Genomic DNA, 15,441 nt, shown 5'->3' on the forward strand with positions numbered 1-15,441 from the left:
ACTCTCAGAAATAGATAACTTATTTCCTTTTTAGTTCTCCTTCAACCCCTCTTAAGGAGAAAATTGCTGTTAGGTCCTAGTGTGTCTTCAACACTTCCTCTAATACTTACCAGACTCCATTTATTGAAAACAAAGCTGGTCTCAGGCTACAGAATCTAGGTAGAATTTAATAACATTATTTTGTGATCACGGTTACCCGCCAGTAATGGAGAGTGACTCAGGTTTCTCCATTTATGGCAATATTATAAAGTATCCCATGTAAAAACTGAGGTGATTTAAAGAAATAAATAAATACAGGATAGATGGTTCTTAGAAAAGGCACATTGTGAAAATGGCTGTGAAGTTTGGGAAACACTTAGATGTTTCTAGGGGTCCTCAGTTCTCTGACTTCTGAATTCTGGGAGCAGGGTAGGATTGGAAACATAAAGAAAAGCATCCTCATTCAGAGGATGCAGTTGGAAATTCAGCATTAATGATTCCTGATCTTTCCCTATTTAAATGCATCTGATCCTTCAAGGACCATTGAGCAGCAAAGCCGTGAATATTAACCTTGTGTTGAAATTGATCATGTCCCATTTTAACTCAGAGCTTCTGGTAGAAGGAGGCATGGCCTCATTCTGACTGTTCTTTGCCTTTCAATGCACATCTGGAAGGCGGGGAGGCAACTTCTGTCTGACTTCTTCATGAGAAGGAATGGCTGTTATATGGACACAGCCCAGATACTGTGGGGAAACCCTCTCTCCCATCCACTCTGCTTTGAACTCTCTGCTAGAGGGATCTGGTTTAGCATCCAGGTAGGGATGCTTACAGGGCTGCAGAGCTGGGTCTGTGCTTTTGGACCACAGTGGGAAGTGGGAATCTCATCTCCCATCTCTTCAACCATGAATGTATATCCAGTGCTAATTCCCTAGTTTGTTTGGGACCATATAATTTCCCAAACATCTCTGGCAAGTGATGCATCATTTGGAGCCAAAAGACTCCTTAATGTTTAGGTAAAATCAGGCAAATCACTTCACCTCTCTGTGCCTCAGTCTCCTCCTTTGCAAAATGGGATAACAGTAGTAGCAACCTCTTCCTAAGGTTGTAGCATTATATTCACTGCTTTGCTTGAACAAGGAAACAATTTGTGGGAAGCACTAAGTGCCGTAATTGTCCACTGTTATTCCTTCCATTTTGCAGATGGGAAAGCCAAGGCCAAGAGAGGCTAACTGATTTGCTGAAGTTCGTACAGTTGGCAAGATTCACGGCCAGGCTCTGAACTCAGCAAGTCTAATCCCAGACCCTGCTCTTGGCATCACATCACCCAGTGGCCCATTTATCAGGGCTGAGACAGTGATAACATTTGAGAAACAATCCCATTCTGGATCTGATTCCCTCGGATGGGTGGGGAGCAGAGCTAGACCGGGGCAGCGCCTGGCAGGGTCAGGCCAGCCGGTTTTGAATCCTGTGATTCCCACAGGTCCTTTACCTTCTCTTGGGCCTCAATTTCCTGTAAAATGGTGTGATACCCACACCCTCCCTGCCGCCCTCTTCTGTCAGAGGTGATGAAGGATGCGAAGGGACTTGGTCAAGGTTAATCAAGGACGAACTGATGTCACTGGTAGGGGTACTGGGCAAAATGAGAGAGAGAATACAAGGTGCCGCGAGCCGGCTCAAGTCCGCAGAGAGGGGCTTGCTTCCAGGGGGAGGCCGGCTCCTCTGGGTCGGCGGGGCGGGGCGGGGCGCGCGGCCGGCAGTGGTTGCCCGGGAAACGGCGCGGCGCAGCTTCTGGCCTGGCAGCTGGTGCTCCCGCCCCCCCCGCCGCCGCACCCCGCGCCGCGCGGAGCTGGGCGCCCTCTGGGCCGCGAGGCTTCTCGACCAGCTGCCTCTTTACATACACGAGGCTGCGCGAAGGGGATGGAGTGCAGAGCCCGTGCCGGGGTCGTGGAGCCTTTTGTGCAGGACCCAGAGAGGAAAAGAACCGTGGGCCCAGGCTCTGGGGAGGTGGGGAAGGAAGAGTGAACCCAGCTGCAGGATGATGCACCAGGGGGTCGCGAGTTGATACACTGTCCTTGCGGGGTTGTGGGCGGAGGGCACGACTTGAGCCTGGGAATCAGCTAGCTCAGTGCCCAGAGTGTCCCATGCTCACTCTGCGTGGCTGCAGCGATAGTGACACCTCATTCCTGCCGTTTATTGCCTACCTGCTCTGTACCAGGCACCAAGCCACGGGCTTTATGTGCACACTACCTCACACCCTTTTGACAAACTCACCAGGAAGGTATTATTATTCTCCATTTTATAGACTAGAAAAGAGACTCAGAGAGCCAAGGTGACTTCTACAAAGTGAAGAAGATTAGGTTTGGAGCCCAGGCTGGCTCTCTGCAAAACCTGTGAGCTGGGCCCTTCCTGCTGTGTCATGCCTCCTCTCAGTACAAGCTGTTTGCAGAGGGCCTTCTAGGTGCCTGGCACATTTCATGCATTATTCCTAGTCTTCTTTGCAGCTACCCTGCAGGATAAGCACAGTTACCTGCCTTTTACAGACAGGAAAACAGCTCAGAGAAAATTACTTGTCCGCCCAAGACCTCATGATGGCCTCTGGCAGAGACAACATTCCACCTCAAGACAACAGCTGAAGTCCAGGCCCTGCTGCGTCCCTCCACTCTGCCGCATTGCCTCTCGTAAGCCTGGAGGAGGATAGCAGTGGAACCCTCAGGATTCTGGGTGTTAGGCTGGTGGCAGTGAGAGTGGGTCTCCATCATGCTGTTCTGAGGACCTCATGGGTCCAATTACACTGCTCCTGTTGGAGGGGTTGTACGCAAATTCTGAGTAATAAAACATGGGTGTCACCCCTGCCTTAGGACTTTATTCTGTCCGAGGAGATGAGAAATGGCCAGAGAAAGCAATAATAATAAATGATAATCATAGCTAACCATTACTGAGTCTCTCATGCAGTGCTATCCAATAGAAGTTACTGCAGTGGTGGAAATATTGTGTCGTCCAGTACAGTAGCCACTAGCCACATGTGCTTTTGAGTACTAGAAATGTGGCAAGTGCAGCTGAGGAATGAACTTCTTATTTTGATCAAATTTAAATAGCCACGTGTGGCTGGTGGTCACTGTGTGCAGTGGTGACATAGGTGAAGCACTGTACTAAGAGCTTTCTCCACGGTCACGTTATCAACCCTTACACCAACAATATGAGGGAGACTATTATCATCCCTGTTTAACAGAGGAACTGAGTCACTGGGATATGAGGAAATGTTCTCAAGTTTACTGGCTGAATATGTGGCAGGGCCAGGATTTGAGCTGATGTTTCCCTCCATCAGAGGAGGGCCTAAGGTCAAGGTCAGGTTGCACTGGGGGACATGATGACAGCCAGGACCAGCGAGAATGGCATTGAGATGACAGATGGCATGTAGGGTGGAGACAGGAGGTGGAGTGGGACGTGATCTCTGAAAGAGGGGGCATTGGGACCCCCCAGGGAAAGCACCCTGACCTAGAGATGGGTCATCTTGGTTCCTGTCTTTCCCTTACTCTGGATTTGAGCCCTGGCTCTGCCACTTTCTGAGTGACCGTAGGCACCTACACCCCCTCCTTGAGTCTCAGTTGCTTCACCTATAAAGTTGGAATGTTAGCTCCTGAAACTTTATCCTGGGGAGGGTATACCAGCTGCCTCTGTGGAGCAGAGGGGCAAACAACTCACTTGATCTTGATTTTCAGGATGGATACAGACTGTGAAAGTGGAGCCTCACTGTCCCAGGGAATGTCAGAAAAGTTACCACATTCTCAGGACAGTGTCTAAGGATGAGAATTGGGTGGGGTCTGCTCTTAGGGTCAGGCTCTGGCCCCTCCCTCTAGCCTCTGGGGACAAGCTATTGGCATTCTTAATTTCTAACTGGTCAGACCTGTTAACCAGAGCTTCAGACTCTGTATCACATTCCTGGCTTTGTCTGACTTTCTTTATTCTGCTTTTCATTATAGAAAGTTTCAAACATTACAAAATTAGAGAGAATAGTATAAGAAGCATCTTCCCCTATGTTCGTCACTACAACTAAACTTCACGGATCAACTCAAGGCCAATCATGTTTTTTACCTATGATGCTACCACTCCCTGGTCCCCCACCCAAGGTTATTTTGAAGTAAATCCCAGCATGTCAGCTTTCTAATATTCCTTGTGACCCTCTCATAAATTTCTGGTGGGAGTACAAGTTGGTGAAATTTTAAGGAAAGGCCCTTTTGCAATCTCAAAATACTAACACCAATGCTTTTTGATCTGGCACTTCTATGTGACGAATTCATCACACAGCTGATATCTCTGCACATGTGCAAAATGAGGCTTGTATATGGTTGTTTATTCCAGCACTTAAAAAAAATTTATTTATTTATTGGCTGCACTGGATCTTTGTTGCTGCACACAGGCTTTCTCTAGTTGTGGTGAGTAGGGGCTACTCTTCATTGTGGCGCGAGGGCTCCTCATTGTGGTGGCTTCTCCTGTTGCGGAGCACAGGCTCTAGGCACGTGCGCTCAATAGTTGTAACTCACGGGCTCTAGAGTGCAGGCTCAATAGTTGTGGCACACGGGCTTAGTTGCTCCATGGCATGTGGGATCTTCCTGGAGCAGGGATTGAACCCATATCCCCTGCATTGGCAGGTGGATTCTTAACCACTAGGCCACCTAGGAAGTCCCTCCAGCACTTTTTGTGGTGGTAGACAATTACAAACAACCTAAAGGTCCAGGAAAGGGGACTGGCTAAAACAATTTTACATGTGGACTATAGAATATAGAATATGGAATTCTATAGTGCTGTAAAAAGGAATGTGGAAGTTCTTTATAAAATGACATGGATTGGGCTTCCTAGGTGGTGCAGTGGTTGAGAATCTGCCTGCCAATGCAGGGGACATGGGTTCAATCCCTGCTCCAGGAAGATCCCATATGCCACAGAGCAACTAAGCCCGTGTGCCACAACTATTGAGCCTACGCTTCAGAGCCCGTGAGCCACAACTATTGAGCCCATGTGCTGCAACTACTGAAGCCCATGCGCCTAGAGCCCGTGCTCCGCAGGAAGAGAAGCCACAGCAATGAGAAGCCCGCGCACCACAACGAAGAGTAGTCCCCACTCACTGCAAGTAAAAGAAAGCCCACGCACAGCAAAAAAGACCCAACACAGCCAATAAAACAAATAAATAAATAAATATATTTTAAAAAATGACATGGATTGATTTCCCAAATGTATTTTGTGTGTGTGTGTGTGTGTGTTTTGTTTTGTTTTATTTTTTTGGCCGCACCATGGGGCATATGGGATCCCAGGGATAGACCCTGTGCCCCCTGCATTGGGAGTGCAGAGTCTTAACCACTGGACCACCAGGGAAGTTGCCCTCCTCCCCCCCACCCCCAATGTATTCTTGAAAAAAAAAGCAACAGAACACTGTGAATGCCATGCTATAATATGTATAAAAACAGGGGAAATAATATTTTTGAAATATGCCATTATTTCTAGAAACATGAACTTGGAAACTTGGTTACCTTGCTGGAGGGGACTAGCTGGCTGGTGAACAAGGGTGGGAAAGAGAACTTTCTCTTTATACCTTTTCTACTTTTTGAATTTTGTACTAATTTTTAAAACTCCTGTATTTTAAAACTAGAGTTCCACCTTTTTTCTATAAACCTAAAACTGCTCTTAAATTTAAGTCTATTAGTTAACCAAAAGGTATTTATCTAGATGGGGTGATGACTTTTGTTTACACAAAAGCTTGCACAAAATAGTCATGATTGCCAAAAAAGGTAAATGGATAAGGAAACCATGAATATTATTACAGATAATGGAATATTATTCAGCAATAAAAAGAAATGAGCTATCAAGCCATGAAAAGACATGAAAGAAACATAAGTGCATGTTACTAAGTAAAAGAAGCCAGTTTTAAAAGCCTACATAATGTATGATTCCAACTAAATGACATTGAGGAAAAGGCAAAACTACAGAGATAGTAAAAAGATGAGTGTTGGGGCAAGGAGGGAGGAAAGGATGAATAGGTGGAGCACAGGGGATTTTTAGGGCAGTGAAAATACTCTGTGTAATACTGTAATGTTGCCAAATGACCTTACGCATTTTTTCAAAACCCAAAGATATAAAACACAAGAGTCACCCTAATGTAATCTATGGACTTTAGTTAATAATAATGTATCAGTTTTGTCCATCAATTGTAATAAATGTACCACACCAATGCCAGAGGCTAATAATAGGGGGATCTGTGCAGGGGAGTGACAGAGGTTATATGAGAACTCTGTACTTTTGGGTTAATTTTTCTCTAAGCCTAAAGCTGCTCTAAAAATAGCCTATTAATTAAAAAAAATAGAATTACTAATTACCTTGGATCTGAAGAATCTCCCTGCTCCCTCTGCTTGTGAAGTTGTGGTTATGAGTGGGATGGAGAGTGTGAAGAAACTTGTTCTTCTGGAATGTGGGTCACCTGAGGATTGCCATGGGTGGTAGCATTGGTGCAGGCACAATGGACTTTGATGAGACTGTTGCTTGGCAAGTAAGCTGAAGAGATAAGGGGGGTGGTTAGGCAGACTGACGATTCTTGGGGTCTGAATATCAGAGGAGTTTGGCCTTTATCCTATAAGCAATAGGGAGCCATCATTACTGAGTCCAAGCTCATCCTGCTCACTGCACAACAGGCCAGTAATTTGAGAGACAGGTTGTTGGGGCAAGGAATAGTGACTTTATTAGGAAAGCCAGCAGACAGAGAAGATGGTGGACTAGTGTCCCAAAGAACTGTCTTCCCCAGGTTAGAATTCAGGCTTCTTTCATACTAAATGGGGAGGCGGTGTGGTTGGTTATTGCAAACTTCTTGGTGCTGGGAATCCTTTGAATCCTTTGTTCTTAGCTATTTACATTGGCCTGGTCACAGTATTTCTATAAACCTCCAACAAGACAAATGTTATTCTCTGTTCTGCAACTTTTTTTTTTTATCTCTCGGTGAATGGAAAAGTGTTACACATTTAAAGGCCAGAGCCTTGAGAATGGGCTATCCTTTTTATTTTAGGCCATATGCAACATTCTTTTCTTGATTAACTTGTAGCAAAAGCAATAGAGTTAAGGTAAAGGTTAAAGTAAAAGAAACAGATCTAATATGGAGTGAGACTTGTTCTTCCCTATTACTCCATGGAGAGTTTTATCAGAAGAGTGACACAGGGAGAGCTGTGTTTCAGGAGCCTGTTTCTGGCCTCATGCATCTGTAAAACCAGGAGGCTGCCCCAGGAGTCAGGGAGGTCACCTGCAACTCTAAGGTTCTGATATCAAAGCCTTTCTCGACTTCCCAAACCCCTTCTCCTCCCTGCCCAACCTGCTTTCATTTTTCTGCCACTGAGTGCTGTGCTGGGACTGGAACCACTCCCAGGGGGACAGTCTTCTGAATGAAGTCTGTGCCTTGCAAGGGCTTGTTTTATCTATTTATTTTTCTCTCCTTTTGAAATCTTCCAGGAGAAAAACCAAATCTGAATTAGAGATAAGGAGATGGGTAATCAAATCCCAGCAGGGTTCCACATCACTCGCAGGCTGCAGTCTGCTCCTGCCAGGGCGTTTCCTGCTAGAAAGACTTGCCTCTGAGCCTTCCAAGCTGCTGGAGGCTCCAGCTGGGTGTGTGAATTGGGGAAGGTTTCTCTGCTCTTTCCAAATCATCTCCTGTCAGCACAGTGTGATTTATGAGATTTCCCTCTAAAATATGGGAACATTGGCTCCTGATCATGCCTTGTAATGGAGGAAGGCAGTGGCTGCAGCATTTTTGATAAATAGTATCTCTTTAGCCCACCACCTTGTTACAAAAAGGATACAAGAAGTTGAACACAGATGGATTAAAGTCTTTTTTAAAAAGTAACATGGCCTCAGTTTAGTGAGGAGTTGGAGAGTCATTACTCCCACCTGAGGAAGCTGGGCTTGATTTTTAGCTTCATTGCCACACACCAGCTGTTATGACCAGAGGCTATTTACCTCTGAGCCTCCACTTCCTCATCTATGGGCAAAAGGTGGGGGAATACTCATAGCACCCACTTGAGTGGGGGATGGGGGAGTGGGGTGTGCTATATAGATTACATGAGATAAATAACCACAGAACTCAGCATCAGGTGTGGAACACATGATGTGCTCTGTAAGTGCTCACAGTTATTGTTAAGGTTATTATGAGTCCTAAATAGTGGATGGTCTGAAAGTAATTTTTAAAATATTTAGAAAGCATTTTTGTAACTATTTGTTGATATGGCAGGGCTTACAGTTGTGGGAGTGATGGCATCTCAATCCAATTTAACAAGTAGGCTGCGTTAAGGAGTGCCTGTATAGATTGTTACAGTTCATAGAACAAAATGTGACCTTGGACAAGTTCCTGATTGGTTCACACAGAGCCTTGGCTTCTTCATTGGTAAAAACCGATTATAATAATAGCTAGGTCTGGTGTTGGTATAGTGTATGTGTGGTGTGTGTGGATGTGTGGGGGTGGGGGTGTGTGCATGTGTGTGATGGTTGTGGTGGTTGTGTGGTGTATGTGTGGTATGTGAGTTTCTATGGTATATGTATGTGGTGTGTGTGTGTTGGGTTAGTGTCCCATTATCACATTTGATGTCCTTTGGGTAAAAGCACTTGGTAAAGGTAAATATTAATTTGCTGTACAGATATTGATATTCTGATGACCATATGTGCTGGGAAAATCCACTATCAGTGCTTAAATTTCACTTGAGGAGCTAAGGCAATATGACAGGCATACATGAAAGAATTAAAAAAAGCAGCATGAGACAGTCTGAGACTAATTGCAAGTACCATGGGAGTTCAGAGGAGGGTCATGAGGGCTGAGCTGTCCAGGACTTCCTGGGAGGAGCAGTGCTTGGGTTCTAAAGCACTGGTTTTAAAACTTTTTTGCTTGCTTAGCCTCTAAATGAACTTTGGGGGAAAAAATCTTTTGCCTCACACATTTTAACTTGACATCTGAAATGTTTCATTAGAAGTTTAAATAGCTACAGAGGATATCATTTCTGCGATATCGTAAATATTGACCTTGTAGAATAAAATTTCCCTACTCCCTTAAATGTATCAAATGGAAACTAAATAACAGCAATTTTTATTGCTAGTTTTTGCCTTTTTATTGAAGTATCCCTTATATACAGTAGAATGCCCAGATCTTAAGTGTGCAGCTCAGTTCATTTTTACCAGTGTGCCTACTGCCCCGATCAAGGTGTTACGGTCTATCTCCAGCATTCCAGAATGCACCTTCATGCCCCCTTTCAGTCAGTACCCCCAAAGGTGATCAATTGTGTGACCTCTATCACCATAGACTATTTTTGCATGATCTCATTTTTTCTTGCTTCTTTCCATAAACATAAGGAGATTTAAGCAGGTAGCAGTAGTTCATTTTTCCCCCTTATCGTATAGTATTCCATTGAATGAATATCTCACATTTAAAAAATCTTATCTACTCCTTGCATAAATTCAGTTTACTATTTTAAGAGTGACAAGCATTTTGACATAAACTGCCCTATTGAAAAAAAGTCTTATCTGCTCTTAATGGACATTTTGGGCTGTTTCTAATATTTAGCTATAAAGCGTCTCAGTATTTTTCCATGAGTGGAATTGCCAGGTGGTAAGATAAATACCACAATACATCCACCACCACTCATCAAAAATTACCCATACAAGTCAGAAATTTTACATATACATTGTTCCTGTCTTTATCTTCTTGAACTCTTAATTCCTTTCTACTTCCTTCATAGAATTTTAGCATAATATATTTTTATGCTTGAACTTTTTAATTGATTACTCTGTTCTTTTTATCTAAAATACGTATTTAAATTGAAATGAACATTAAAAAAATTTCCTTTGACCATAAAACCCTATGTTTCTTTATTTCAGATTGATTTATCATATAGCTCATCAATATCAATGTTTTATAATTTGATAAATAATTACTAAAAATAAAAAGTAAGCTAGTTTGGGAAATGCTTCTCATAATGAGATGGATGGATGGATGGTTGATGGCTTTACGATGCATAAGGACCACCCAGGGATCTTGTTAAAATGTAGATGGTGATTCAGAAGGTCTGGGTTGGGACCTGAGGTTCTGTGTTTCTAATAAACCTATGGGTGATGCCAGTGCTGCTGGTCCGTGGACCACACTTTGAGGAGCAAGGGCTTATGGTCCCTAGATTAAAGAAGATTTGCTAGCACTAACATTCTAAATTGTTCTCAAAGTCTGTTTTGACACTTTGGGGCATTGGACCATATCTAGATTCTGGATGAGGTAGAAGTTTCTCTTTCTTCTGCAGAGAGAGAGGACGGTTGTGAAGAGGGAGGTGGGAAAGGAGATTCACCAAGGCGCATTCTCAGGCAGATGAGGAAGGAGTGGGACTGGAAACAGGATTGCAAATGGATTCCTTTCTAACACTTCCTGTCTGCTCACCCCTTGGGAAGGCTTCAGGTGCCCTTCAAAGGGCTGCCCCCTTTGAAGACCGTTTCTCCAAAGGATGCTAAGGTGGCGCTGGTGACCTTTTCAGACAGGAAGCCCATCTCTGCAGGAGGGATTGGTTTGGATTACTTGGAGTGTCCACTGGGGGTAAATCAAAAGAAGTGAAGTGTCGGGCCAGGTGATGGGTGGCCTTGAATTCTGTGCTAAGGAGTTGGACTTAGTACTCAACCTGAGGGAGGTCTCATGGAGTTTTGAGATGGAGCTGATATGAGCATAGTGTGGGGAGAGTGATCTGCTGAGCAGCTCAGGGGATGGCAGGGAAGGGGTTAATGCATGGAGATGGCAGCAGTGGCAAAACCACTGGGATCCCGCTGTGATTTTTTATCTCTAGCCCCTGCTTATGAACTTTTGCCCTTGTTGCACAGACCTGGTTTGCTCTGTCAGGATTTCCTGAAGTCTGGGCTACATTCTCTGGTGGTACCTGAGATGTTGATGCTGGAGCTCAGGGTGATCAGAGTGGAACACAGACATGGCCTTAAGTAACCCTGAACCTAAGAGCGAATGGCATCCCCTTCAGCCTCACTCGTTCCTGATTACACCTGGAGAAAGTCTGTCTTTAACTCTGACGCTCCCGTTTTCCTCTTGTTGATGGAGATGGAACAGCTTAGGCTTAGGGCCTTTGATAGCAATAGTCTCTAGAGAGAATTTTACCAATTTTTTTTTTTGTTGAATCATTTTCTGTGTACCAGGACGGCAAGTGGTTCTAGTTTTACCCTCGCCATAATGACATAAAACTGTATGTTTTAAGTAAGTTCTTTACAGTAAGAAAAGTAAGCGAATTTATTAAATCATATGGAAGAAATAATAATGCTAGTGGTATGTGGATATGACAAAAATCATGATGGTGACATGAGATGATTTAACTTTGAAAAACATTGGGTTACACTGTGGCAAAACCCAGTATTTGCTAAACCGTCCTGCCAATGCCTGGAGAGGCTCTGGGTGGTGGGCGGTGGGGAGGCGCCTGCTGGAATTGCATTGCTTGGGCCATGGGCACTGGGCCAACTGGGTGGGTCCCTCCGTTGTCCCCACCACCTCCTAACAGCCTGCTCCTGCCTCTGCCTGCAGAGATCCGCACACAGCTGGTGGAGCAGTTCAAGTGCTTGGAGCAGCAGTCTGAGTCGAGGCTGCAGCTGCTCCAGGACCTCCAGGAGTTTTTCCGCCGGAAAGCTGAGATTGAGCTCGAGTACTCCCGCAGCCTGGAGAAGCTGGCCGAACGCTTCTCCTCCAAGATCCGCAGCTCCCGGGAGCACCAGTTCAAGTGAGAATGGGCCGGGGCTTGGGGCGGCAGGCAGTGCCGTGGCGGGGAGGTGGGGAAAGCAGAAAGGAAGCAAGGCCTCACTGGGGCAGATGGTGTGCTTCTAAGGCCCAGGGTCTGCAGGTGACTTCCATCTCCAAGCCTCAGTCTTCCTCAGTGTAAAGGGAAGCTAGAACTAGTTGCTACCCAGAAAGATGCTGAAGGGAATAAACAAGGGACCCAAGAGAAGTGCTTGTCACAGACAGTTAAGTGCTCAATAAATTGTTCTGTTGTTATTATCACACCAAGTACCAGGCTCTTCACTGGCCTCCATTTGGGCCAAGGTGATAGCCCACCTCCTCTCAGGATATCCTGACTCTACCCAGTTCTCTTTTATCTGCAGGTCCGCCAGCCCACGTCTGCATTCCTTCAGCACAATGGCCTGAGAATTTGTTCTCTGTGGAAGAGATGCTCAAAGCATTCCTCTTCCTTCCTCCCTTGGAGGATGGTGCCAGGCTTAGTTGCTGCCTTAGTTGCTTATTTACATGCACACACCTTCCAGGGCCTAACTTCTTACACCGCAAGCTCTGATTTTGAGGAAGGAGGGAGGCTTGATCCTTTCGGGTATGTCCCTGGCTGAGTCCTCCAGCTGCAAATGCCCCCTAGCTCAGAACCTGCAGGGCTAGTGGCCAAGTGCAGGCAGGAGCTGCGACCTCACCGGGTTGTGTCCCCCGGCATCTGTCTCCCCCTCTGCTGTGCTCCCCGGAGGTCCCCCTCCTCCGTGGGTCATTTCTCCAGTGAGTAGCCCTCAACCCCAGGAGACTAGACACATACGTCATCCTGCCTGCCGCATTCCTCTTTCCTCTGACTTCAATCTTTTTTTCTCTCTACATAGATTTAAATTTGGTAAAATATACATAACAAAATTTTCCATCTTAAACAGTTAAAAATGTACAGGTGTGTGGCATTAAGTACATTAACACTGTTGTGCCACCATCACCCCCATCCTTCCCCAGAACGCTTGCTTGGTCTTACAAATCTGAAATTCTACACCCAGTAAACAATGCCCCATTCCCCTCTCCCCCTACCCTGGAGCCCACCATTCTATTATCTGGGACCTCAGATAAGTAGGATCAACAGTGTTTGTCCCTTTGTGACTGGCTTGTTCCACTTAGCATAATGTCCTCAGGGTTCATCCATGTTGTCACATGTGTCAGAATTTCCTTCCTTTTTAAGGCTGAATGATATTTCGTTGTGTGTGTAGACAACGCTTTTTTTATCCATTCGTCTATCATGGACACCAGTTGCTTCCACCTTCCTCTGTCTTTTGCATTCTTGCTCTGGCCAGGGGGTGCTCTTTCTTTAAATTCCCCTCAACGTCTCCCTAAATTGACGCCTCAGCATTTGAACACTCACTTTTGTGCCTTCATCCCTTGACATTTGGGGAGAAGAAATTGCTTTATTAAAGGGCAAAAATTTATTACACGTTTGCAAATACCATGCATGTTTTTCCACCCAAACTCATCTATTGAAACTTTCATTATAGGAGGATGCTTCTATCAATAACTTCCTCCCAGGCACTATCTGGGCCCTTTCATACATAATCTCGTTTTTCTGATATATTTTTTGGAGAAAGTATCTGCTTTTTTAAGTGATAAAAGTAAAATGCTCATTGTATACAATTTAGAAAATGAAGAAAAGTAGAAGAAAAAAGTCACTCGCAGTCCCGTCACTCAGAGGCTCACATTTTGGTGCCTTTTTCTCACTTGTCTTTTAATAATAACAACAATAATGATAATTTATTGAGCACATTAACTGAGCACTTACTTTGAGCCAGATTGGTATTACTACCCCATTTCAGAGATGAGGACAGCAAAGCTCTGAGTGAGCGGCTTATGCAAACGTGTCTGTGGGCTAGTTATTGGAAAGTGACAGATCTGAACCTTCACTGTCATTCTACGTCCTTGTCCTGAGATAAGAAAGGGCCTTGTTGTGGTCTGAGAGCAGCCATGGACTCTGAACGCTCCCCTAAAGCCACAGACACAGACACACGTGCAGAAACCCATGTCTCTGGCTGAGCTGTCACGGGAGCCATCCAGGCTGTGAGGGCAGGCTGGAGCTCAGCTCCTGCCCCTCTCTTTCCTCTTGGTTTGGAATCAGCTCCTTTCCCATTCTCAGTGTGAACATGGCAGTTGGGGGGGGGGGGCGGCGGCGGGGGAGCACTGGGGGAGCATGGGCGGGGGTCCCCTGTTCCCTTGCATTGCCTGTAATGAGCTCAGTCAGCCCCTCATGGCTTCATTAACTGAGTCCACCAGGCAGAACAGGAGCCCCAGCTGGCAGTCGGGCCACGCAGGCTGCTGGACACACTATGAAAGTCTAATTAAGGTGTGGCCCAGGCCAGCGCAGCTGCTGCAGGCCCTCTGCATGAGGCTAATGCGTTGGCAGAGCTCCTTATGGCCTTTGGAAGCAGGGTCTCCAGGGGATGCCTAGACTTGCCCTTTGACCCCAGGGCCAACTAGCCTGACCTCTGGCTGCCTCTTCTTTGGAGCTCAGTGCACAGGGTCTGTGCTGTGTTCTGGGTCCTTTGTCCTGGCTGTCCAGAGAAGCCTTGTCCTGCTGTCCTGTAGAAACTTTATTAAGAGAGTCCACCTATCTGCCTGGTAGCCTCTCAGGGTGTTGGGGCCAAGGCCCGGGTCTGGTCATTTTATTCCTACTGCACTGGGCCCCGTGCAGGGCAGAGGTGGGGTACTTGTGAGTAAGCAGGAGGAAGGGAGGAAGAAAGGGAGGGAGGGGATTTACTTGGTCTATAAAGTTTATTCTGGCTGAGAGATTTGGTTCAGAGAGGGAATTAATTTGCCCAAGATCTCAGCAAATTAGTGGCAAAACTGGGATGGGCACTGCCTTAGTGCATTAGGACTGCTATAAGAAAGTACCATGGCCTGGGTGGCTTATAAACAGAAATGTTTTTCTCACAGTCTGGAGGCCGGAAGCCTGAGACCAGGGTGCTGGTGTGGTGAGGTTCTGGTGAGCTCTCTTCTGTGGCTTGCAGACACTGATTTTCCTTGTGTCCTCACACAGCTGAGAGCAGAGAGGAAGCAAGCTCTAGAGACTCTTACAAGGGCACTAATTCCATCATGAGGACTCCCCCCACCACCCAATGACATCATTTAATCCTAATTACCCGCCAAAGGCCCCACCTCCTAACACCATCACATTGGGGGTAGGGCATCAGCATATGACTTTGGGGGTAGGGCACAACATTCAGTCCATAATAGGAACTCATGTCTCGACTCCAAGTCCAGTGGTCCTCCTTTTGCTCCATGGGCTCCGTCTCTCTAAAGCCCCAGCTGCTCCCTCTCCACCTGGGCAGGTGAAAAATTTACAGCTGCCCAAGAGGTGCCCAAGAGGAGTCTGGGCTAGACTCACGTGGGTTGAGTTCCATGTGGCACCTGATTCAAAGAAAGGCTCAGCTGATGACCCTGAGGGTTTACCTGGGGCATGTTGAACATTCAGAGAAAACATCATCACATGCATCTTTTCTACCATCACATATTTCTATTCTAACACACTTTTTTCTAAGCACTCTGACATCTTTGCTCTCTTATAATCCTGATCATAAGCCAGGGATGTAGAGAGGGAGCCAGTGGTTTTATCTCAAGCCAACTGAATACCAGGCAGGCTGCGTGGGATTTTACAAAGGAGACACTGTGAGCTGTTG

General features: G+C 45.9%; 1 protein-coding gene across 1 annotated transcript in view; it reads left to right on the forward strand.

The window, feature by feature from the left end:
• Nucleotides 1-15,441, forward strand: part of SRGAP3 (SLIT-ROBO Rho GTPase activating protein 3) — a 241,245-nt gene that overhangs the window by 104,534 nt on the left and 121,270 nt on the right. Inside the window, exon 2 of the mRNA XM_057706592.1 lies at nucleotides 11,555-11,747. Coding sequence (XP_057562575.1) covers nucleotides 11,555-11,747 — 193 coding nt within the window. The remainder of the gene's footprint in view (nucleotides 1-11,554; nucleotides 11,748-15,441) is intronic.

Source organism: Hippopotamus amphibius, chromosome 13 (genome assembly GCF_030028045.1).
Source record: "Hippopotamus amphibius kiboko isolate mHipAmp2 chromosome 13, mHipAmp2.hap2, whole genome shotgun sequence".
In the NCBI taxonomy this organism is placed as follows: domain Eukaryota; kingdom Metazoa; phylum Chordata; class Mammalia; order Artiodactyla; family Hippopotamidae; genus Hippopotamus; species Hippopotamus amphibius.